Consider the following 25,958-nt stretch of genomic DNA (forward strand, 5'->3'; position numbering starts at 1 on the left):
AGTATGGGTACCCATCACTCTCAATCATCCCTCTTCCAAGTGATTGCCAGGTATTTGCATCGTGTGCATCATGTGCTGTTGCTTCATGATGTTTGCCCATTTAACAGTCAAGGTTACTGTGCCAGTTCGTCCAGCTGAACTTCCCAGTGGCAGGCAAAGTGACGCCCTGTCCCCCAGAATCTGGCCACATCCATCCCACTCTGATGTGACAATGGCCTGAACAAATGCGAACACTAAAAAATAATGCTTTTATGCCTGGAGACGTAGAGCCCTATAGGCGCACCTGTTTGTTCGGAGTGGACAGGAGCCTTCCTCTGGAGGCCCGTGCATGCAGACCATATGTCAGTTGCATGTTCTGCCCCTGTGATTGCATGAGAAGTGCTTTCTTCTTTGTCCATGGGCTGGCTATACATGCATACTAGTATAATAAAAAATTTATTCTTTTCAGACAATAAAGCTAAGTGTTTGCTATGATTTAAGTATAAAGGTAATACTACAAAGAAAATTCAGTGTGTTTCTTTGAAATGCTAATACTATAAAAACTCCACAGTTGGATGATGGGTGACATTATGGGCAAGAACAATACCCTTTTGGAAGACTGAGGACATCTCACGGAAGCATCTGAAATGTATTTTCCTAACACAGTCCGATGCCTGGTTTCTACCATGTCCTCCTCTGCCCACTAGCTCAACAGTGTGCTTCTCTGGGGTTCCTTGTATCATGACAACAGCCAGCACTCAACAATCACCCACTATGGGCTGGACACTTGGGAAGTGTTTTACACACGCTCTGATTCCAATCTGCACAATAACCATGCAAGGCAGACAGGATGTGCTTCAGCCTTGAGACGGAGAAGTTGAGGCTCAGGCATCACAGAGTTAGTGAGAGAGTTGGGATCTGCAAACTCAAGCCTATGTCCTTCCCATGGTGGGCTGGCGGGATAGGCCACTTCACCCTAGACGGTTATCCCTTCTTGTTCACAGTTTGCTGGGCTGTATCCAGTGGAGATTTCTGATGGATCAGAGGAATTTGAAGAGAAAATGCATTTGCACTCTTGTCTTTGGATATCTACTCTAAACATATAGTGGAGATGAGGAAGAGTTACTGAAACACATCTCCCCAGATTAACGAGGTATTTCAATCCATTCTTGGCTTGAACTATTGTCCTTAACAAATTAGTAACACAGGCTTACCTGACTGTCCTTACAGTCCATGGACATGCCCCATCACCTATTTTTCTCAACTTCTCATGCAAATTGTAAGAGCCTGGAGGCCCTACATCATCTTAGGCAGGGACTGCAGTAAAATATTCTCCTTCTTTCTTCCACATAGTGCGAGGGGTCTGGAAGCAAAATGGTCTTATATGGACCTAGGCCTAGGTGTGGACAATGTCAGGGGCTGCCAGTACCAAGCACTGAGGGAAGGGCAGGACCTCAGGCAGGACAAGGAGACTTGGAAGTTGGCCCTATGTCAAGAAGTGGCAGGAACACAGTCTCCCCTGGGCATCTCTTGCATAGGGAGAGGAGGAAGTCTTAGGTGGGTGGTGGTAGGGGCAAAGGTTGAAACAGCCTCAGTTCCAGGAGGTTTGCTGGGGGTTAGTTGAACCCTGTGCATACAGCCCTTTCTTTTAAGTAATCTGATGTATTTTTGGTGACAATATGGATGTGGCTTTCTCTGCCATTAGCTTGAGGGCTCCAGGACAGGATTGTAGCCTGTTCTCCTTGGCACTCACAGAACCTAACCCAGAACCTAGCAGGGGATTGCCATTTAGGAAATACTGGAAGGAGGACTATGAGCAAGTCACAATTTGTAAGCTGCTATCTATGGCTCTATGTTACTCACTGACTTCAATTCTTCATTAAATATCCCTGAGCTTCTAGTCAAGTCTCTCTCTCTCCCTCTTTTACATATGCTTCACGCCCAGCACAGAGCCCCACGTGGGGCTTGAACACCCTGATATCAAGACCCGAGCTGAGCTCAAGAGTCAGACACCCAACTGACTGAACCACCCAGGTGCCCCTAGTCAAGTCTTATTTAAGTGTTGCATCTGGTCTCAGATGTCTTGGAGAAATTAAGGAAGGAAATTAAAGTATCTATGTCAAATTGTCAAGAGGAAAACAATGATACCCCCATCTCCCTGCCTTTCTCTTTGGCCAACAGAAATGATCAGAAGTCCCCATGGGGAAGGTAAATTTCAGGGAGAAGAGCTGGGGCGCTGAGAACGACCTCTTGGGCATTCTCCATTTCTAGTCTTGATGGTCTAACTTTGATTTGATGGAGGCCAGCAGCAGGTTTCTCACTGGCACCATGCCTGTATTTTAGATCTACTAGTCTGGGTGGGAGTTCTAGCAGTGGGCAGCAGCAGCACTTTTATGGAACATGCAATAAAATAATCTGATCTGAATTGGAGCCCGCATCTGATGTTTCTCATGGTCCTGCAGGCCTGGCAGGATTAGTGAAAACTGCAAAAACCTAGAGGCTAAAATATCCCAGCCTTTGTTGTGTGTACCTTCTATATTTTGCATTTTTCTAATAATAGCTACCTACTTAAGATACTCTGTTAGTTGCATAATTTATATTATCACTAATCCTCACAGCTCTGCAAGGTAAAATATTACTAAACCTACCTTTACAGATGAAGCAACCAATGCAAAAGGTTTGTAATTTTCCTAAGCTGGAGCCCCCAGAGATCACACGTTTGTAAGAACCTAAGCTGGCATCAGACCCCCTTGTTATTTCCACAGCGTCAGATGGTTTTTGTTACGAGTGATATCCACTGTCATCTCTAAGCTAATTTTCAGACTTCTTGTCTGCAAAATTATTTTAAAAAATATTTTTCTAATGTTTATTTAAAAAAAAAATTTTTTAAACATTTATTCATTTTTTAAGAGACAGAGCACAAGCAGGGGAGGGGCAGAGAGAGGGGGAGACACAGAACCCGAAGCAGGCTCCAGGCTCTGGAGCTGCGATGCGGGGCTCGAATCCTTGAAACGCGAGATCATGACCTGAGCCAAAGTCAGACGCTTAACCCACTGAGCCACCCAGGCACCCCAATGTTTATTTCCTTTTGAGAGAGAGACAGAGCGTGACCAGGGGAGGAGCAGAGAGGGAGGGAGACAGACTCTGAAGCAGGCTCCAGGCTCTGAGCTGTCAGCACAGGGCCCCACGTGGGGCTCGAACCTATGAACCGTGAGATCATGACCTGAGCCCAAGTTGGTTGCTTGACCACCTGAGCCACCCAGGTGCCCTCTGTGAAAATTATTTTTTTTAAGGGTTAGTGATTACCTGTAGGTTCTTTTTCTTTCCTTCAAAAATTGACTCTTGTGTGTGTCAATCAAAACTGTTGGGTGCAGACAAAAAAAAAAAAGTTTTTAGAATGGGCACTGTAAAGGGGCAATATTAAAGTAAATGGGAGGGGACCCCAAAACAAAAACCTTTAGCAGACCAATAATTACATTTCAAGTTCAAGTCCTCTGTGCCCACATTCTGCGAGGAATTTGTATGCAGAACTTCTCTTCCTAAAGTGTTCCCCTCCTTCCCTCCTTAGCATCCAGGTCAGTTGAAATCCAGGATCTTCCCTGAGGCCACCCCCACAGACCTCACCTCAAATAAAAAGGTTCTTTTTCATATTTTGATAACATTCACAGTACCAGTCTGATTGCTCATTTGATCCATCACTTAATTGGAGCCTGCCTTGCATTTTTGTTTAAATGTGTTCTGAGCTTTTTGCTTTCCCATATTTTTGCTATAGAATGCACAAGGGCAAAGAGCCACCGCTTCTTTTTTTGCTTTTGTAGCAAGGAGCTTCCAGGTACATAGAAGTTGCTCAGTAATATTTAAATAGTGATTAAATAGGTGAAAAATAAGTGAATTTGGAATAATTCAGGGAGTAGGTTGATTGGATTGGTACAAATAACAACTGACATTTTAAAAATTTTTTAATTTAAATTTTACTTTTTTAAAGTTTATTTACTTATTTTGAGAGAGAGAGAGAGAGAGAGAGAGAGAGAGAGAGAGCGCGTGCACACAAGTAGGGGAGGGGCAGAGAGAGAGGGAGAGAGAGAGAATCCCAAGCAGGCTCCACGCTGTCAGCGCAGAGCCCGACCAGGGCTCCATCTCACAAACCAAACCTCAAGATCATGACCTCAGCTGAAACCAAGAGTTGGGGGGCTCAGTCAACTGAGCCACTCAGGAACCCCAACAACAGACATTTTAAAGGGTACTTTAAGATTCATCAAAATGTTTCATGAGCAGTCTCATTTGTATCTCAAAATAAACTGCCGAGAATATTGGGTTGGAGAGGTTAAGAGACTTGCTCTTGAAACTCAGATCCTCTTCCTCCAAATTTTGTACTATTTCAGTACAGTTGACTTTTAAGTACAAATATAAGATTATAAATCTGGAGATGTACTCCCCCATCATACATCCTCACCAGCAGAGGGCGCAGGACCATGTATGGGTCTTATTCTAAGACCGGTTTGTATACTGGCCCAGTATAAGAGCTGGGGGTCATTGGGCAAATTGTTTAATTTTACTGAGCCTCATCTGTAAATATTGGTAATAACACACCACCACCCCAACTTGCAGAGTGCAAAAGATTAGAAATATTCTGTGGCTGGCACACAGTAGGTGAACAGTAAACCATACCTCTCATGATCCCTACAAGAGGATTGAGCACAGGAACAGTGTGTAGGTTAAATAAAATATTGATTCTTGTTTGATGCTTAAATAAGTATTTGAAATTATTTTGCATGTTTGACACTTAAAACAGGCAGAGTTATAGCAAATGGACAAAGAAATGAATATTGATGAAAAAACTGATACTGCTGGCACGAGTGTGAGGAAGCAGACTGGGACAAACTTTCTGGATGGGAAACCTTAAAAACATGATATGCCATTTGCCCCCATATCTATTTAGCCTAAGAAAATATTGGACAGTAAGAAGATTTAGAAAAACACAGGAAGTCATCACCATACTCTTCCTAAAAGCAACACTGGAAACAACCTAAATGTTCAATGTAGGGTACAGTTTCTTTTTATTATTGTTAGTTTTTGAACATCTTATTTATTTAAGTAATCTCTACATTCAACATGGGGCTGGCTTGAACTCACAACCCCAAGATCAATAGACGCTCTTCTGACTGAGCCAGCCAGGTGCCCCTAGGGTACAGATTTAATAACTATAATCTCTCCATCAAATTAAACACTATTAATCATTAAAATGATTCTATAGAAGAATATTCTAAATGAAAAGATGATCTTAACACAGCAAGCAAAAATCACAAGACACAAACTGTGTGCTTTCACTTGGTTAAAAATACAGGATAGAAATAAAAAGTTCAAGTTATTTCTGTAGCAGATGAAACCATTAGTGGTTTTTTTTTATTAAAACTTCTCTTCACTGGAGCACCTGGGTGGCTCAGTTGGTTAAGCCCCTGACTCTTAATTTCAGCTCATGCCCAGAGTGGGGCTCTGTGCCAACAGCTTGGAGCCTGCTTGGGAGTCTCTCTCTCTCTCTCTCTCTCTCTCTCTCTCTCTGCCCCTCCCACACATGTGCTGTCTCTCTCTCAAAATAAATAAATAAACTTAAAAAAAACCCCAAGCTTCTTTACTTACCTTATTCTCTAAATGTTGTGCAATTAAGATTTATCACGTTTGTAATAAAAAATAGTTCATGGGGTGTCTTTCATTTAACGCTACCTACCAGCACAACCAGGCCAGTGGTCATGCAAATTAAGTTAATGGTAATAAAGCCTCTTGGAAGTTTCAAGGTAGTTAGTTAAACAAAATAATTAAACTAATGAAATTTCACAGAGCTGGTCACCAAGCTTTGACTTAGCTGTTATAAGGCTGCTATAAATGGATCTCACTCTCCACTGTTTCAAAAGGCCTAAAAATGGCATAAAATAAAATATGAGCAATTTTTCACGCGAAGGGCCATGTGCCTGTTTGTCCTAAGCAAATGTAACCTGAAACTCACCCATATCTCATATACTCCAGGTTGGCTGCCCATCTCTGGACAGGCTGTATTTGCTCTCCATTACTCAATTTACTTTCCTGAACTTGAAGTGGAGTGGAATTTCAATGTAGAGTTACCCATTAGTTCCAGGGCTAAATTTAAACCTTTAATTAAATTAATCCCTTGATCTTAAATGCATTGCTTCTCCCTCAGAAAAGTGTATAGAGGTGTCTTAGACATCACAGAGCTTAATAAAGTGTGACAATTGTTCCTTACCGCATAGGGAAACCGGTACACGTTTGTAGAGAGCTCCTGGTGCCCTCTGGCCTCCCACCCCCCTCAGCCAGCACAGGCATTTGTTGGGGCTGGGGCCAAGGTACAGCATTCTGTGTCTCCTCCCAGGTCCAGACTTGCTGTCCAGTCATTGAATCCTTGGGCAGGAACCCATCTTAAAAGAAGACATGGTAGATGCCAAATGAATGTTTATGAACTAAATGACAGAAAGTAACTGTGCATATTGTTCCAGTTTATATGGGATAAAAAGAGATCATAATCCACAACATTTGCAGGGTGACTAGAGGAAAAGGGCGTGAGGCCTTTTTAGCTTATTTTGGTCTTCATAGAGTAAAAATTGATGTTGGCTTTTGCTAAGAAAGAGATGAAAAGTGACAGCACCATCAAGTGGGGATGTATAAATTAGCCCGTACAGAAGATGTTCACCTGTGCCTGGGCTCTGTATGCACCCAGGGGTGCGCAATTATCTCAGGGGCCTGCGAATGAATGAGACATAACCTTAGTCGTTAAGCAACAGCTTTAAGGTGGGACTGACTACGTAAGGGGTTGTGAACCTACTCGTATAACTATTAATAAGGACCTACTTCTCAGGTCCCAACGGCAGCGCGGGGTCCAGTTAACAAGCTCGTGGGCCAGATCTCAGCTTCCCTCCGAGTAACCCTCCTGTAGACCCATAACTCTCCCGGGACCACATCCTCAAGCCGGGACTCCAGGGTTCTGCTTGCACCCCCGCCCGCGATTCCCGATTCCTTGTGCGGGCGCGGCGGCAAAACGTGCTCGCTTCCCTTAACTGGCGCCCGCGCACCCCGGGAGCCAAGAACTCCCCGCAGGAAGCTCGGAGTACCTGGACCCGCCGCAGATAACCCCCGCCCCGTCACCCGCTCGGCTTTCTCTTCCTCCTCCTCCTCTGGCCCTTCGCCTCCCGCCGCCTGCCTCCGCGGCCGCCGCCTGCGGCTTTGTTTTCCTCCCAGGTTTCATTCCCCACACGTGATACTGTGTTATTGCAAAGAGCGCTTCGGAGCGCGAGCGCAGGGCGCGCGCACCTATAAATGCGGACACCGGGTCTGGGAAGCCGAAGACCGTAAGGGTGGGGAGGGCCTGGGACTTGGCGATCAGCGACCAGCCAGCCAGCAAGGAAGCAAGCGACCGAGCGAGCTACACAGCCGCGCGCGTGGGCCCGGGCGGCGGCGTCCCCGGCCGCAGCACCAAGGGGCGAGCATGGCCCGCCCGCGGGGGGGCCGGGCCGCCGCGCACGCCGCCTGCGCCCCGCGCCCTGCCCAGCCCGGGTCACCGGCGCTCGCGCTCGCTGCTTAGCACTCGGGCGCCGCTCGCTTCTCCGGGCATCGCGGAAATACCGCCGCAGACGGACACAATGGCGGCGACTGCCGCCACCACGGCCGCCACCGCCGGCACGGCCGCCTGCAGCAGCAACAGCAGCAGCACCGGCACCGACGCCGCGGGCACCAGCAGATTGCAGCAGCCGCCGCAGCAGCCCCAGCCCGCGACCGCCCCGCCGGCCCAGCCACCGCCGCCCGAGCCCCCCAGGAAGCCGCGCATGGACCCGCGGCGCCGCCAGGCTGCCCTCTCCTTCCTCACCAACATCTCGCTAGACGGACGGCCGCCGCTGCAAGACGAGGAGTGGGGCGGCGGCGAGGAGAGTGGCGCGGCCAAGCCCGGCGCCGGCAGCGCCTGCGGCGCGAGGACTCGGCTCAGCCTGCTCGCCGCCGCCGAGCGGGGCGGCTGCAACGCGCTCGCTGCAGCGGGCACGGCGGCGGCGGTAGCAGCTGGATGGGGCCCCTGCCTCCCGCAGCCTTCGCCGCTGCCGCCGCTGGCCCCCGGCGGCCACGCTCCGGGGTCCGGTCCCGGGGCGGCACGGGGCTTCGTGAGCCCTCTGGGCGCTGGCCGGGCGTCGGGGGAGCAGCTACAGCCGCCCCGGTCTGCGCCTTTCGCCTCCTGTGCTTCGCCGCAGCTGCCCGACGGGCCCCGGGACGGCGGGCAGGAGGAGTTGGAGGAGGACGATGCCTTTTCCAGCGTGCAGGTGCCGACGGCCGCCTTCTTGTCCTCCGGGACCCCCGGGAGTGGGAGCGGCAGTCGAGGTCGCCTCAACTCGTTCACTCAGGGAATCCTGCCCATCGCCTTCTCCAGGCAGACCTCGCAGAACTACTGCTCCCTGGAGCAGGCGGGCCAGGGGGCCAGCACCAGCGCCTTGGAACAGCTGCAGAGGTCCCGGTGAGTATCCAGGATGCGACGCGCGCCTCGCCCCCGCGTCCCTCCCAGCCGGCTCTTGGCCGCGGAACACGGATCGCTCCCACCTTCTCGCGCCCTGCCGGAACCCTGAGCTTCTGGCCCAAATTCCAAACCACGAGGGCCCGTAAAGAGAGAGGGGCCCCAGGGACTTGTGTTCACAGGTGTGTGCATGAGCCCGGCATTCAAAGAGCAGAAGCATCACGCTCACGCTGAGTCCGGAGTTGGGAGTTGCGGGAGTCCATTAAAAAGCCGCACCCAAACCTCCCATTGTAAGGAGATCACCAACTTTCAGAAACCGGGTTCAGACCCAGAGGCTCTCTCTCCCCACGCCAGGCAAGACTTGGCGGGGCGCAAAGGTTCAGCTGGTGGCTGAGTGGCGCGTGTAAGCCTGAACTTCTTGCAGACTCGCGGTGAATCCCTCCTGAGAAAAGTTCCTGCTTGTGCTCATAGTAGTCCGGTGTCCCGGGAAACCTTGGGGTTTTTCTTTTGCTTTCCTAAGAAACGGAAAATCCTTGCGTTTCCTTGCAATGGGCCTTGGAGGTTGGACACAGAGAGGAAATAGGGCTTGATGATTTTTTTTTTTCCATTCCAAGATGAATTTGCTAAAGTTAGTTAGAAGCTTGTTATATTTGCCAGCTTATGTCATCTGCTGGTTTTAGGCATCTTAGCAAAAATATGAAATGTTGGACATTTGCTTATTGTGAAGGAAATAGCTGGAGTTTGTCACCATATGTTCAAAGGACAGGTGGGAGTTAGGTCTGTGTCAGCAGTAAGGCCGGAGTTTGGAAAAGAATCTGAGTGGGGAGCAGTGGAGAAATGCAGGCCTGTTTCCTTCCTGGGAGGGAGTATTCTCCCTTGTTAGTGTAATAAGGCCTCCTGTGAAGTCAGTTATAGCTTGGGCTCTACCTTGGGTCAGTTATTTTAACCTCCTGGGGCCTCAGTTTTCCCCTTCCTAAATGGAAACATTTTGCAGGCCTCAAGATGAGAAGGGAGAACCTTTTCTGTTACAGTCTCTCTCCTGTACTGCTCTTGGGAAAGCTCAGGCTTTTGCTGGCCTAAGTTAAGAAGGTGGCCTACTGGAAAACTTAACTTCCTCCCCCAACAGGCAAATGGGGAAAAACAAGCCAGTCTCATCCAGAAATTTGCCTGAGTCCCCTTCTTCCCAAATGGGTGAAATCATGACCCTGTCTGGTGTGTAGCCTCACGTTGTGAGTGCACAGGGGCTGCGGGGAGGGGTGTGGAACAGAGAAGCAGCCTTGTGATTGCATGGGTGAATTAGCGATGCTGGGCACAGGTGACAGTCTGGCTCTGGCATTTCTTGTCAGAGCATGCATCTCTCCATTAGCGGGCCAGTGGCGGGCCAGTGCACAGGAGGGGAATCCCTTCCTTTCTGGGTGAGTGGTGCATACTCAGCAGTTTCTGGGCAGCTTGGTGTCACCGCTTGACATCACACTCTGGCTCATAATGACTCTATAGTTTGAGCGTAAGCCCAGCCAGGCCTGAGGGTCATGACAGGAATTGTAATAAACATACATGTTATTCTAAGCCAGTATGCAAGGCTGGCCTGTGTCTCATGTTAGACAGATGTGTTCCTGTGCTAAAAGCAGCTGGAGATCAGATTACCTCACACTTTGTCTCCAAGAATCTCATTTCAGGGGATATGGAGGACCTTCTGTGTTAGCATTTCTTTTTTGTTTAAGATTTTATTTGTAAGTACTCCTTACACCCAACATGGGGGCTCGGACTTAGAACCCCAAGATTGAGAGTCGCACGCTCCACCAGCTGAGCCAGCCAGGCGCCCCTGTGTTAGTATTTCTGATCCAAAGAATAGCCAGAATTTAATTTCCAGTCCCATAAATATGAACCCCTTGGTTGTTTTATTGATCCCCCTACTCCCCAGCACATGCTTTAAGTAAGATGAGTCAGTCAGTATAAGATGCTTCCTGATAGTCCCATTCATCTTCCTACTTAGGAATTATCCATATCTGGCAACCTGATAGATGCATTTTTTTTTTTTTTTATTACAGCTGTCAACAGTAACAGCCTGAAATATCATGTACAGAGAGGAGGTAAATGGGTGAAACAGGGATTTAAGAAAGGCCTTAAAAAGCCTAGCTTGGCTATAGCTGTTGCAGTGGTCATGAACTTCAAATATTCTAGGATGCTTTGTTTCTTACACCATCCTGCTTTTGAGAATTTTGTCAGAAGTATGCTGTTTTTATGACCACTAAAGAGTACTTTTCACCTGCCTAGACAGTGTGATGTAGAGTACAAACTCATTTGAATTGGGCCCAAGGCCAACTTAGAAGAATGCTATTGGCTTTCCCTGCTATGCCTCCCTTTAAGAAACCATGCTAGCCAGGGTAGTTCTAGATCCTACTTCATGGATGTTCTCTTGGGATATCCTTTTCAAATCAAATTATACTTGCCTCGGATGTGTCTCTTACTATTTAAGGAATTCCATAGAGCCTTGCTACTCAAAAGTTGGGCTCTGGGACCTGCAGATTTACCAGAGCTCTTAGAAATGCAAACTCTCAGGGGGGGCCTGGGTGGGCTCAGTCGGTTGAGCCTCATGATTTCACAGCTCAGGTCATGATCTCACGGTTCCTGAGTTCAAGCCCTGCATTGGGCTCGCTGCTGTCATCGCAGAGCCCCACTTCGTATCTTCTGTCCGTCGCCTGCCACCCCCCCCCCCCTTCTGTGCTCTCTCAAAAATCTTTAAAAAAATAGGGGCGCCTGGGTGGCTCAGTCGGTTGAGCGTCCGACTTCAGCTCAGGTCACGATCTCGCGGTCCATTAGTTCGAGCCCTGTGTCAGGCTCTGGGCTGATGGCTCAGAGCCTGGAGCCTGCTTCCGATTCTGTGTCTCCCTCTCTCTCTGCCCCTCCCCCGTTCATGCTCTGTCTCTCTCTATCTCAAAAATGTTAAAAAAAAAAAAAAAAAAAAAACTTTAAAAAAGAAATGCAAACTCTCAGGTCCCACTCCAGATTACAGGATCCCCGGATGATTCATGTACATGTGAAAGTTTGGAAAGCATTGCCGTAGTTAATCTGAAATCATCTGCCTTTTATAATCAACTTGAGATATATTGGGTTTGTTATGAATATATAAAAATCAGAATTTCTCAGTCTGAAATCGTGAAATGCTTTCATTTTTGTTATTTCCGTCTGGACACTTGTATAACCAATCACAGTAATTGCTTGGACTTCCAAACTTTGAAATACGACTTGGGGAAAATTCCTCAGCCCAGGCCTAGGCACCATTTCTGGCTGCCTAGGTTGAAGCTTCACAGCCACCCCACGTGTAGATTGACAGACCCAGTTTAGTCCAGATACAAGCCCGGATCTTTGACATCCAAGCCTGGCGTCTTTTCCTCTGCCACTCAACTGTATCATTATGCTTTGCATGTGGTAGGCCCAAGAAGAATTTTGGAGCTATTGAGTGCAAATGTTTGGGATACAGCAGGCTAGTCATACTGATGTGATTCTGTACTTTTTAGTCTCCCCTCCCCTGCCATTTGACCTTTGAGCCCCCAGCTTCTGCTCACATCTCCATTAGAGCACCTAGGAAACCCAGTCCTGTAGGCCTGGGCATCTTCCCAGCCTGGTGGGCAGGGCTCCTCCCCTGGGAAGCCAACACACTGGGGGTTGCTCTCTGGCTAGGTGTCAGAGGTGGGAAGCCAAAAAGATGCCTTCTAGCTTGACACCCTGTCGTGCGCTCTGCTTAGGCAGTGCCAGCCGCACAGGGAAAGTGTTAGTAGGTGGAAAGGAGTGTAAATTTATAAGGTGTGTTTTAAGGCTTACTTCCACTTTAAAAATTTCATCTCTGGCAGCAGCTGGCGGCAGTCCTGGGTTACTCCACTTCCTTGAGCTTCTGAATGGCAGACAGCCGCCCAGAAGCAAAGTCAAGCCCAGGTGAACCAGTGTGTGCCATCAGGCCTGATTGAGGACCCTGCAAGTTGACCAGGGAATTAATTTTTTTTTTTTCAGTATATGAAATTTATTGTCAAATTGGTTTCCATACAACACCCAGTGCTCATCATTCCAAAAGGTGCCCTCCTCAATACCCATCACCCACCCTCCGCTCCTTCCCACCCCCCATCAACCCTCAGTTTGTTCTCAGTTTTTAACAGTCTCCTATGCTTTGGCTCTCTCCCACTCTAACCTCTTTTTTTTTTTTTTTTTTTTTTTTTTCTCCTTCCCCTCCCCCATGGGTTTCTGTTACGTTTCTCAGGATCCACATAAGAGTGAAACCATATGGTATCTGTCTTTCTCTGTATGGCTTATTTCACTTAGCATCACACTCTCCAGTTCCATCCACGTTGCTACAAAAGGCCATATTTCGTTCTTTCTCATTGCCACGTAGTATTCCATTGTGTATATAAACCACAATTTCTTTATCCATTCATCAGTTGATGGACATTTAGGCTCTTTCCATAATTTGGCTATTGTTGAGAGTGCTGCTATAAACCTTGGGGTACAAGTGCCCCTATGCATCAGTACTCCTGTATCCCTTGGGTAAATTCCTAGCAGTGCTATTGCTGGGTCATAGGGTAGGTCTATTTTTAATTTTCTGAGGAACCTCCACACTGCTTTCCAGAGTGGCTGCACCAATTTGCAGGGAATTAATTTTAAAAAGCATGAGGGTTTTGCTTCTTAGAGCACCTGCGTTAGCATTATGCCTTATGGATGGAGAGTTAGTTCGTACATGGAAAGAGGACGTATGGTGCAAAAGAATTCCCAAGTCTTGGGTTCAAATCATCATGCCACTGCATGACCCTGGGCAAGTTAATCAGCCTTTCTGGTTCTGTTTCCTCTAGAGAGCCTTGGCCTGTGTCTTGGGCTTTGTCAAGTGTGAATTGGGCTTATATAATTGAGGGCTGACTCTGCGTGGGCATGCCCCAAATGCTAATTTATATCCGGGCTTCTCAAATGTAAATGTCTTTAGAATTCCCTAGGACCTTGGAAAAAGCAAGGATTTTGATCCTGCAGTTCTGGGAGGGCCTCAATTCTGCACAGCTGTGTGGGATGCTAATGGGTAGCCTTTTAAGAAGGAAGGCTTGGCTGGGTACTAGGATTGTTCCAATTGTAAGATTGAGGAAGCGAGGTCTCAGAGATGTTAAGTAACAGTGCTCAAGGTCACTCAGCTTGTTGGGGCAGAGCTCACACTGCTTTGGAACTTCTAAGTACTCCTCCCTCTGTATTGCCCCTATTGGGGTGAATGTCCGGGTTCTGTATCTGTGGCCCCTGTCTTCACTGAAAAGAAAGATGTGGGCTAACTAGGTGATCGACCGCCAGAGTAAGAGAAAGGAGATGGACGTTTTCCCCCAGGTTTTGTCGCTTCCTTGCTTTGTGATTTCAGGCAAGTTCCCACTCCATTTTCCTGTTGTAAGCCACCTGACTTGACTGGATTTTAGAAACCTGTGAAGGACTTTGATCTCCTCCAGCAGTAGGCAAACCCAGGTTACTGTTAAGCCATCTTTCTGGCACCATGAATGACAGAGGCCAAAGCTGCAGTCCCAGGCCGGCCAGGCCCTGGTCAGGACGCTTCCCCAAGACGCGGCGGAGGCCATGCCCTGCCGCGGACTGAGGTCAGTGGCCCGAGGCGCACCTGCTGCCCTCCCCTTTGCACTCACAAAGCCTGTAATATGGGTGAACGCAGAAGGGGAAATAAATCGGAAGCCTGCTCCCCACTGGCGTGTGCCCAGAAAGGGCAGCTAGTTCAAGTGTGACCTTTTGCCCTTTGGAAAGGGGGTGGGGAAGCCTCAGCATGGCTCTGTACCATGTCCCCACACCTGTCCTGGGGAGCCTCGCCTGCATGGACTTTTTCCCATGGGAAGGAGAGCTGTTAAGGGGGGGGAGAGGGGTGTAGGGCAGGTGGCCTTTAAAGCACACTGGGAGGGAAAGATAGGTGAGGCCAGGTGAGGTGACATGTTGTGGATCAGGAATGCCAATTGGCACTTGGCAAACCTGGATGCTGGGCCAGCCCCTGCCATGCCCGGTGGCCCTGGACAAGTCACTTTACACCCTTGGCCTCAGTTTCCTTATGGATTTAAAGGGCTGGGTTAGGTGAGCTGCCGTTCTTCCTGGTCTAGGGCTCTGGGCAGCTCAGTCCTGGGCCTGCTGCCAAGGCTGGGGCGTGTTTAGCTTGGGATGTGTAGATAACCTAACCTTAGCATCGGATGTAGAAGTGGCATTGAGTTGGTTTCACGTGGCTCCGGTTGGCAGAACACGTAGTGAGGAACGACAGAATGAATGGGTTTCCCCTGGTGTAAGGGAGAACTTTACGAAACACCTTCAGCTATGTTCCCTCTGGCAGTGAAGGTGTCATAACTGGAATGGCCATTTTAGGAAGCCATCCAAGCTGGAAACCACTCCCTCATGAGTTGGTCAGTCCCCAACCAACACCACCCCATTGAGGAAGCGAACTGGAGTTACCACCTCCCTTGCTCACGGGCCTACGGGTTTACAAAGCACTTTGTGGACATCGATTCCAGGCCCCTGACACCATGGAGGGGCAGGAATCCAAGGTCACAGAGTGGGCAAAGGGTGACCTTAGGTGCTTTGTCATCTGTCAGGTATGTAGTAGAGGGAATACTGCCTTGTGTCATTCATTCAACAAACAGTGAACATGATGACTATCGATTATGAGCTGTTGGTATGCTAGTCAGACAAAAAAGGTGGTCCCTGTCTGTCGGGAGACCTGAATCACAGAAACAGGCCAATTTTTCCAGTGATGAGGGCTTGGTTAGAGGTGCACTTGTTTGAGCCCCTACCAAGGCAGGAGCATTAAATGCCCTCCCCTGTGGAACCTGGCTCAGGGCCCTGACACAGTATTTTTATTTACCAAACATGTCCCAGGCACTACATGAGGATTAAGCAAGTTCATATTTATAACTGCCCTGAGATGACAGCACTACTGGATCACACTCATTCTTTTTTTTTTTTTTTAAGTTTATTTATTTATTTATTTTGAGAGAGACAGTGTGAGTGGGGGAGGGGCAGAGAAAGAGGGAGAATCTCAAGCAGGCTCCACACTGTCAGCACAGAGCCCATACTGGGCCCGAACTCACAAAACTGTGAGATGGTGACCTGAGCCGAAAATCAAGAGTTGGATGCTTAACCGACAGAGCCACCCAGGTGCCCCTGCGTCACCCCCGTTCTGAAGCAGAGGTTGAATTACTTGCCCACGGTCCCGGAGCCCGTACACGGGGGTCGGGTTCAAACGCAGGCAGTCTGGCTCCGGAGTCCGTGCCCTCACCCGCTCGCTCCACTCTGTGCTGCGGTTTGAGTCAGGCTTGTAAATGCTTGTTCAGTTGGCTCCAGCTGAACTGGGCAGAAGGTGGCCTAAGTGACCCAAGGGCATTTGCTAACCCTGTGGTTTCCTTATTTAGGTGTCTGCCTTTCTGTCATTCAGGGAGGACCTCTGTGGGTGAGGGCCCAGAGGACGGTCCAAGGTGGACAAGGATTCCTGGGACTCCAGTAATCCAGCCTTGCCCAGTGCCTGCCCTGCTTCCAGAACTCTCTTCAGCCACATCTAGATCCTTCTCACTTCTCTTGCTGCTTTTTTTTTTTTTTTTTTTTTTTCTCTCTCTCTCGCTGCTTTTTATACATCTCATGCTTTACGAAGTGCCTTCTGTAGTTTACAGAATAGGAGCGGCACAGGAGCGTGAGCCTGGCACTCCTAGAATTGTTTGTGGCCCTGGCCCTGCCCCTTACCTTGTCATGAGGCTCTCATCCATGAAATGGGAGTAATCCTACCTCCTTTCTGGGTGTGTTTCCTTTGTTTGGACCCTCTGAATCTTCTCCCTCCGTACCCTTTCCCCTAACTCAGGGGTCGGTTGACTGTGGCCCACGGGCTGTTTATAAATAACGTTTTCTGGGAAACAGCCACACCCGTTCATTTCTGTATTGTCTTTGGCTGCCCTTGTGCTCCGCGAACAGAATTGAGTAGTTGTGGCGGAGACCACATGGTCCACAAAGTCTAAACTATTTATTCTGAGTCCTCACAGAAGTGTGCAACCCCCCGCCCCAGCCGCACTCTGTACCGCCGAGGTGTGCACTGGCCCCCTGTCCCTCCCTGCCTGCCCTCACTGTCTCTGCCTTTGGAGCCTCCTGGCTTCTGTTTGGACCTATTCCTTCTCCCCCTGGCTGATAGAGGGAACTTTCAGTTCTTGTCAGTTTTGAATTCTGTATATTTTACGTGTGGCCACCTCTCACAACCACCGCACCGCCCCCCCACCCCCCCGCCCTGAATGCCACCCCCACCACCCCACCCCATGCTACCCTCCATTTCCATGCTGTGCTGGCTTTCCACGGGGCCGCAGGGTCAGGTACTCACACTCTTCTCCATGGGAAGGGTCCTGGCTCTACTCCCATCGGATGCCCCTTTCCTTTCTGACCCGTCACCCTGCAGAGCCCTCACGTTTGGCACTGAGCACACTCTCCTGGAAGCATAGACTTTCTCCCTTCCCTGTGGGTTTCTGCATACCTGCCAGGCCCCTCCTTCTTTGCCGGCCCCTTAGGGGCTTGCTGGTGATGACCTAGGGCTGGCTCTCAGCAAAATGGAGCAGCTGCCTCTATAGAGCGACCACAGAACCAAACAAAACCCACATTCCGAGCCTGTTAGTAGGGAAATTTGGCAAAACCTCTTAAAACGTTGCCCTCAAAGTCCCCCTGATAATCCTGGTAACCCCCTCCAACCTTTTAGGTCTTGTATTTTCATGCACTGGTCACAGTCTCCCTACCACCTCCTCCTTCCTCAATCTTACAATAAGGAACCTCCCCACTTGAGTGTTTCTGTCCCCGTCGTGGGGGTGAGACAGGTGATCTAAGTTGTAGCCCCATCCCACCTACTGCATCCATGTCTGCCTCTCCCCTTCCCCGGGGAGGGGAGGAACACTTACGGAGTTCTGAGTGCCTCTCAATGACCTGTGTGCTTTACATGCATTGTTTTGTTTCATTTATTCATCAATCCTGAGGAACAGGGATTCTATCCATTTTAGAGCTATGGAGGCTGAGGTTTGGAGGGGTTAAGGAAACTTGCCTAAGGCCTAACTGGGATCTAGAGCTGGGATTTGAACTCCGGTTTCTCTGGATTCTAAGCTGGTTTCTGCTAGACCTGGTGTGTGATAGTTGGCTCCTACGGATGTGGCAGAAACAACCAACTGGGGAATCTGAGGTGGTTGATAGTCTGAAATCAGTCCTAATAGGAGTATTTACACTGTGGGAATCAGTCAGCCTTATGATTCAGGGAATCAGGGATTCTTTTTTTTCCCTTTCTTCCAGAGAGCTGGTTTATCCGCACATGTACCAAGGCCACACTACATATCTTCTGGTTCCATTCTCCCTTTGGGAGTGCTGTACAAAATGTCACCATCAGGGGAAAGAGTGTTGAAAACCAGAGGTTTTTATAAGAATCAGTTACTTGACATAATTTTGTGAATTTCCCAAGGGTCACCACCACTTACTTTTCATCTCAAAAAAAAAAAGTTTCAGCCTACGTGCAATTTAAAAAGCAAGCTTTTCACAGACAACCATGGGGCTCAAACACACTGTTTAATATTATGTGTGGGAATCACAAAAGTATTAGCTATTCTCTTTTACAAACTATGTGATATTATATTTTTATTTTTGTTTGATTATATGTTCTTGGAGGCTTTTAAAAACCAGTCGGAGTTTCCTTGTGTTTTTTTCCCCCTTTTTTGTTTGTGTTAGCATTTTGGATAATTGCACGCTAGTTTATATTTAACAGGGTTATCATTAACGTAGTTTGGAGTTTATTGCTGCACGCTTAGTTACAAAGACAAAAGCTTGTAAAGCGGAACATGCAAGTGCTAGAAGTTCAGGACTTGGAATATCGTGATAAAATGTGTATGCATGAAAGAAAGGGCCGGTCTTGTGCTTGATTTAAAGGCCAGGGTGTACTTATGCCTAAGTTCAATTCCATGGTAGATAACAAACCGTTCAAGAAGAAAATACTAAAATCCTGAGAATACCAAAGATTTATATATGCATAGCACATTGATTTTTTTTTTTTTTAATTTTAAAGCATTTTACTCATTAACCCAATGATTTATGAGAACAAAATGTCTACTTTGTCTTAGGAAGAGAAGAATGTCAGTAGCTGGAGGACAAGTAAAGTCTATAGTTCTGCTTGAGGACAAACATTGGCGTGTTAGGGGACAAATGGTTGATCTGCTGTTGAAAGGTAGTTCTCAGTAAGTATTACGTTTAATGAGTTGAATCAAGTTTGCTTTTGGAGGGGGAATAGTGAAGAAGGAAGATAAGATTACAGATGTCCAAAGTAATGTGTGGGTACTTGAGGGACTCGATTTCTCCATCACAAGACAAAACATCTGATGATGGAAGCTCTACATGCTTGTTTGGGGCTTTACATGGTACAGAATATTTTCATATAATTTCATGAAGTCATTTCAAAAAGGCAGTGTGGTAGCCATTTTATAGATTAGCAAATCAAGACCATGAAGAACATGAACTGTGTATATGGCAGAGCAGGAATTTTGTATTCAGTGTGTTAAAGTACGAAAAAATTCTGTGCCACGGTTTTGGCTAGCCAGCGCCTCTCAGCAGGCGTGGATGCTGATTTTCACGTGATAACCTCTGGGGCGGGCCAAAGAAGCCTGGTTGTGGAAAATTTCCCCAGTAACAACATCTTGCTCCAAATAAGTTTGTTGCCTGTTCCTGCTTCTCACTGCTCACTGCTTGGCTTACTTCTCAGCAAATTGGGTGAACAGATTCAAGACTGGAAAGACCAGCTTTGGAGTTAGACAGCTCTCTCATTTAATCCTTCTGAACCTCAGTGTCCTCCTCTGTAGAAGGGGGATAAGAATTCCTGCCTTTTTGGGGTATTGCAAGCACTGAAATGAGAATGTACCGCGAACCACCTTGCAGAGTTTTGACCCTTGGTGGTTTGATCAGTAAAATAGTAGCTGTTAATCCCACTCACAATTGCCTAGTGCCTTATGTGGTCTGTCGAGAAGCAGTTGAGAAACCTGACAAGGTCTGCTAAGATCATCCGGAGTGGAGGTGTTTGCTTTGGTGGAGCTTATGCTGTGGTACACTGAACAGATAATTTGCTGCAGTTTTAACTTCGTAAATAGTAGTAAAGTAAAATCAGAGCAGTGAAGGAAAATAATACCCCTTCCATTAGGCACTGCATTTCGCCTCTATTTACACTGGAGTCTTGACAATTTCCGTTGCCAAAATAAAGGTCTCAGGGACAGAGAATCAAGGAGGGCTGAATTCACATGTTCAGCATTGTCCGCTTGGAACAGCAAAGTGGTGAGGTTAAGGGCAACAGCTGGTCTGGCCCACACGCAGGCATGTGGAAGATGCTGCCCCAGGGCACACGTGGAGGACTGCTACCTCCACAGACAATTCTAGAAGGTGTACCTTTGCTCTCTTCCCTTGAAGATGCTATAGCCCTCACGATCTCTCATTTTTAGAGAGTTCATTTACTTTTTTACACATGCAGAATTTTAGGAAGAGTATTAGGGGGTTCTTGGAGGCTTAGAAATTTCTCCCTGTGGGGAGGGAATCTCAGTGATGAAGCTGGTTTAGGGGTCGCAGAGGAAGATGGGGGTCTGAATGCGGAAGCAGTGCCAGGGCCTCTGACCATCACAGACATGGGACCCTAGCTTGTCATCGTAGTGACATGGATTCAGGGCATGGCCCCGGTCTCAGCTTTACCTATAATCTCTGAAGTCCCTTGGGTCACCCACCTGTGCAGCTCTTGAGGTGTGGAGTGGGTTGAATAGTGTCCCCTAACATTCATGTCCTCTTGGAGCCTCAGAAGGTGACCTTATTTGGAAATAGAATCTTTGCAGCTGTAATGAGTTAAGATAAGGCCCTCCTGGAGTAGGGTAGGTCCTAAAGCCAGTGACCGGTGTCCTCAAAAGGCCAAGTGAACGCATGAGAGACAGAGAGACCCAGGGAAGATGGAGACAGAGATAGAAGCCAGAGAATTGCCAGCAAGCATCGGAAGCGGGGGAAAAAGCAAGGAAGGGCTATTCCTTAGAGCTTCCAGGGGAACCCAACCTGGGAACACCAGATTTTGGACATCTAGTCTCCAGAACTGTGAGAGATTAAATTTCTGTGTATTGAAGGTGCCTAGTTTGTGCTAATTTGTTATGGCAGCCCTAGGAAATGGGCATGGTGGGGTCTCAGAGTTAGACTTGGATTTGGCTCTCTGTCCGTATGGACCAGCCTTCTCTCCCTGGCTGTGGGAAAGGACCCAAGTCCCAAAGCACAGCCTGAAGGCATGTCTGTGGGTGGCTGGGGCTCTGTGGGATTTATTTGGCGGTGGGGGGAAACCTTAACTCTGTGGTGAGCAGTTGTGTTTTTGTTCAGTTCTTTGGCTGTAAACCATTTGTTCTCAAATGTGGTCTCTGGACCAGGAGCCCGAGCATCACCTAGGAACTTAGAAATACAGTTTCTCAGGCCACACCTCAGCCGTCCTGAATCAGAAATTCTGGAGGTGGGGCCCAGCAGTCTGTCTCTGAAGGCCGCTGAAGTGCATCTGGGGCCTATGCAAGGTCTGGGAACAGCACTATAGACAAAGTTCTGTGTGTCTTGCGCTCTGTTGTACCTCCTGGAAGATGTAAACAGTGTCTGGTGTTAGGTGAAGCATTTTTATTTTGCTTCACCGCATTTATCCTGGTGCAAATCAGTGGAAGCTCTCTCCTGATGCGGGGCTCTGCCGAAAGTCCAGATAATTCGGGTTTGAGGCTCCACACAACTGCCATAGGCTCATCCCTCCTTTTCTGTACCTTCCCTTCCATCCATCTGGTGAACTTCTAGACGCAGCTCTGAGGGGTCCCTTTCACACTAACTTTCCCTGCCTCTTCTCTCTGGTGATAGTATCTCTTCTCTTTTTTATGTGTCCTAAAGCATTTCCTATTTACCTCTGTTTGAAGGTCTTAGCTGTTTGTCCAAGTATTCCAACAGGTTTGTTGAAAGCATTCTGCCCTGTGCCAAGGCCTGGGGATACTGTGGGGCACCAGCGAGCTGGGGGTCCCTGCCATCAGAGATAGGTCTTAGTCTCTAGTGTGGGAGGTGGACAAAAAAGGAGCAACCATAAAAAACTACATAAAGCAAATTCTGAAGAATGCTGTGGAGGGAATCATTGAGGTCTGTAAGCATCTCTTAAACATAGTGGCCAAGAAAGATTTTTCTTTTTTTTTTTTTTTTTTTTTTCAACTTTTTTCAATTTTTTATTTTTGGGACAGAGAGAGACAGAGCATGAACCGGGGAGGGGCAGAGAGAGAGGGAGACACAGAATCGGAAACAGGCTCCAGGCTCCGAGCCATCAGCCCAGAGCCCGACGCGGGGCTCGAACTCACGGACTGCGAGATCGTGACCTGGCTGAAGTCGGACGCTTAACCGACTGCGCCACCCAGGCGCCCCAGAAAGATTTTTCTAAGATGAGAAAGCACTTAGCCACTTAGGGTGGGACATGGGTTTCAGGCACTGGGGTCAATGTGTCCTAGGGCCCTGAGATGGAAACATGGTATGTTTAAGGAAGAAAAAGAAGGCCAGGGTAGTTGGACCTTGGTGAATGGGGGCCCAGAGGGAGCTGAGGCCCCACAACTGGGCAGGGCCACAGCCAGCAAAGCCTCATAGAACATGGTGGGGCGTTCCCACTGTCTTACAACTGCAGTTAGAAGCGGTTGGAGAGTTACAAAGGGGAGCCGTGCTCCCTGGCTTACGCTTTAAGGGCCCACTGATGGCTGTGTGGCAAACAGCTCGAAGGAGGACAGGCATGCATGTGGGCAGAAATCTGTGAGCCTCCTGCTTCCAGGTGAGTATCCTGCCAAGAGACATGGTGGCCTGGCCTAGGGTGGAGATGGTGAGGGGGTGATGGACTGCAAATCGAACAGAATTGACAGAAATTGTAGGTGACTTGGTGGTCCCCATCGTCACGGGGCTTACATCCAGTTGGAGACAGACTTGGATAATCACCCAGCAAGTGTAAGATGGCTGCTTTGGTGTGTTTTGCAGTGGGGAGGTCCTCGGGTCTGTTGGAGGTGGGCATAAGTGCCATGGTGGGTCCGACCCAGGTGTGGTGGGGAAGGCTGGCTTCCAGGGGTTTCCACTGAACTAAGGTCCGAAGGGTGAGCAGGTGTCGGGTGCGTAGTTAGTGGGGCCGGGAGGACTGGGGCAGTCCACAGGACCAGCCTCAGAGCCCTGGAGAAAGCAGACAAAGGGCCGTGACTAGAGCACAGAGAGTGAGGAAAGCAGGTGAAGTCAGGGCTGCACCGAGGATGTTGATTGTCATCATAAGATTGGTTGGGAAGCCATCAGAGGATTTCCATCCGGGTGGAATCAGAATGAGACCTCTGTTTGGAAATGATTGTTCCGTTGCAGCATGGAAGAGGATGAGATGCGGGGAGCCGTAGGTGGGAGGGAGGAAACCAGGGTCCACCACCGTGGTCCAGGAAGGAAATGGCTTGGATGAGCCTGGTGGTGATGGGAGTGGGGGGAAGTGGGTGGGTTCCACAGGGATTTAGGGCTCGCAATGTGGCGGAATCGTCTTGGAGATGGATTGGCCGTGGAGGGTGGGAGAGACCAGAGACCGGGGCATCCAGGACACCCCCAGGTTTCTAGTGTGTGGACCGACAGGATGGTAGTGCTAGCCCTGGTATAGGGAGGGGGGCACGGGCATGATCCAATGCCAAGGGGTTAAAGAAACACTAGCTTGAAGACAAATTACAGACCTGAAAACCCGCTTCTCACTGTCTCCATTGCCCACCCCACCCCACCCCACCCCACCCCACCCCACCAAGCTTATGCTTTTACCCTCCAAATAGCTTGAAGTGCATACATTTTCCTTTTTCTCTCAAAGGGGAGAATGATATTTCTGCATAGACACGATCTCAAGTTAATGCTCATTTCCAAGTTTTTTGGCCTAAAAATTCTAATAATTACCTTTTAAGGTGAATGTTGAGCATCTCGATTTGCAAAAAACCCCATAAATCAGTTTTTATTCATTTAATTTCAGTTAAAGACATACAATTTCTTTTTTAAAGAAAACAAAACCTCCTTGAGATCATAAGATTTTTCAAACAGTTCCTAATTCCGCTTGCACATAGTTGCAGTTAATTACCAGGTGCTGAAGTCTGGGTGATCTGGAACGTGGAGGGTAAAGATACGATCTCCACGAGAAAAAGATGTGCTTGCGAATCTGCACAATGGTCGGCTGCAGGAACTAGACAAGGACGCAGTGTCAGGGTGATTTCATACTTGCTCGGTGATTCTCAGTACGGCCGGGATGCCAGCCACAGTCGCATCTTTTTCTGGTTTTATCGGTGATTTCTCATAATCGCGGCATGCTTACTGAACACTGGCATTCTGAGCGATGGAGCCATACGGAAACCGCTTCACATCCCAGATCTGCCACTTCCCGGGTGTGACCTTAAGCAGATTCCGTAATCCCTGTGGAACCCAGCTCTCCTCTCTAAAGAGGAGGAAATAGCACTTAATAATCAGATACCTCATGCCATGGCTGCCGAGATGAAACCAGATGATTTCTGTAGAGCACTTCGCACAGTGCCTGGCACATAGTGAGTTCTCAGTAAAAATCTGACGTGATTATCGCAGCCCATGTACCCTGCTGGTTCTCTGCAGATTTTGTAGGGACTGACGTCACCCTGTAAGTGAGGGAACTGAACTCTAGGGAGTTTACTTTTCCCGCCAAGTCACGTAGAGCTGGGCAGAGCAGGGATCCTGTCTAACCCGTAAGACCATACTTCTGCCACTGTGCTTTATTGCCTTTGACACGTGCATCGTTTTATCCAAACAAGTTTTGTGACCTTCCCGAGCAAAAGGGGTTTTGTCTGAGGATCCAGGTGGTGTTTTTTGGCGCTTGTACTATTCCAACACTTGTCACTGTCTAAGAATATACGCTGGTGTTTGGTGTCGTTTACCTGTTCAGCCCATGTTTGAGTATGGATGTGTCCATGGGGAGCAGCTATGTGTAAAGAGAGGGACTAAATCGGGTTTTTTTATTCGGCCCTGTTTGCTGCAAATGCAATGCTGCAGTTGAGGCCAGGCTGATTGGAAGAGATGGGAAGGATATATTTCAATCCAGTCGCCCAGGCTGGATACACCCTCTCTGCAAGCTGTATTTCTCAGAGCTGGAAAGAATTTAGCCTGAGGAGCTTATTAAGAGGTGTGACATTCGTTATGTGTGACTCTAGTTCTTTTGGAGCCAGGAAAATAAAAGTCAAGGCTGGAATATAAGGAAATGGATAAGATACGTGCAGGCTGGTGAAATCTGGGCTAAAAATATATATATTTACACGGGAGTTTAGCTTTGATTTTATATTGTCACAAATTGTTACCAGATGCCTGCATTTCAGACTACCGAGCTGATCCGAGAGTGTGAGTTGGAAAACAAATCACTTTGCCATTTGGAATGCTGATTGATATTTTAGAAGTTTCTTTTTTGTTTTCAAAGGGAAAATAATGCATATTCCAGACCTAGCAAACAGAACTTTTATAAATGGCAATTAACAGAAGATCCCCAAGGGAGGAGGTCTCCTGTTTCTTTTTATAACCCTGGCAAAAGCAGTTGAGGTGACATTTTATTAACATTGGCATCTCCCACTTGCACTGGGAGCTGGCTCAGCCCCGTGTAACCATGCTCAGAGCTAGTAGTTTCGTTTCCATTTTCCTTCAAGCTCAGGTCAGAAGAGAAGCACAAGAACACTTCTGTCTGGGATAGCCGGCTTCGTGTGGTCTCCCTGTGGCAGGACCCCGGCTCATGGGATGGCTTGTCCATTTCCCCCTATGGTTTCAAAAACGTGGCCTTTGGTCTTGAGTCTTCCTTTGGTTTGGACTCAACAGTGTTCCCTTCCCCTACAGGCCGTTTTTCTTGCTGGCATTTGAATGACTCATAAAATGAGTTTTGAGTGGCCTGACGCCTCTGCTGTGTTCCCCGAATGCTTTCTAAAAGGTGCTGCTGTGTGAGAGTATGTGCTGATTTTCCCGTTGGAGTTGTTGCAAAGTCGCCTGGATGGCTGGGAGAGCGGAGTCTGAATTCTGGCTCTGTACCTTGGATGCTGTCAGACTTTGGTGAGAATCAGTCTGGAAAACAGGAATATCAGATCTGAGCGGTTGGAGAACTGCAGGAGTAGAGTAGAGTGAGGTCACTCCACAGCCCCCGGATGGGCCTTGGTATTTCTTACAGGGGCCAAGCTGCAGATTTTCAGATGGATGAGAAGGGACCTTCAAGAGGCCCAGAGAAGTGAGGCTGCCATGCCCTCCTGAGCTCCCTGTATGTTGGAACAAAAGGATGAGAGCCCTTGCCCTTGCTCACTGGGGCTAATGTTGGTCAAAGTCTTCTCAGCTGTGGCCAGAGACCTGGAGGGTGCCAAGACTGAGTGATGCAAATACTTTTACATTTCCTCTTTAGCCCATCCCAGTTTTGTCCTCCTCT

At 48.3% G+C, this 25,958-nt stretch overlaps 1 protein-coding gene across 3 annotated transcripts in view; it reads left to right on the forward strand.

Moving 5' to 3' along the window:
• Positions 1-988: 988 nt before the first annotated feature.
• The window catches only part of CABLES1 (Cdk5 and Abl enzyme substrate 1), a 121,180-nt gene continuing 96,210 nt past the window's right edge, over positions 989-25,958 (forward strand). For 2 of the 3 annotated variants that reach the window (XM_060613442.3, XM_060613443.3), the window contains exon 1: positions 6,375-8,482. In XM_060613442.3, coding sequence (XP_060469425.3) covers positions 7,626-8,482 — 857 coding nt within the window. In that variant the 5' untranslated portion in view covers positions 6,375-7,625. Of the gene's footprint in view, positions 1,133-6,374; positions 8,483-25,958 lie in introns of those variants that run through there. The other variant, XM_060613444.3, reaches the window with a different exon arrangement.

Source organism: Panthera onca, chromosome D3 (genome assembly GCF_046562875.1).
Source record: "Panthera onca isolate mPanOnc1 chromosome D3, mPanOnc1 haplotype 2, whole genome shotgun sequence".
NCBI classification, from domain to species: domain Eukaryota; kingdom Metazoa; phylum Chordata; class Mammalia; order Carnivora; family Felidae; genus Panthera; species Panthera onca.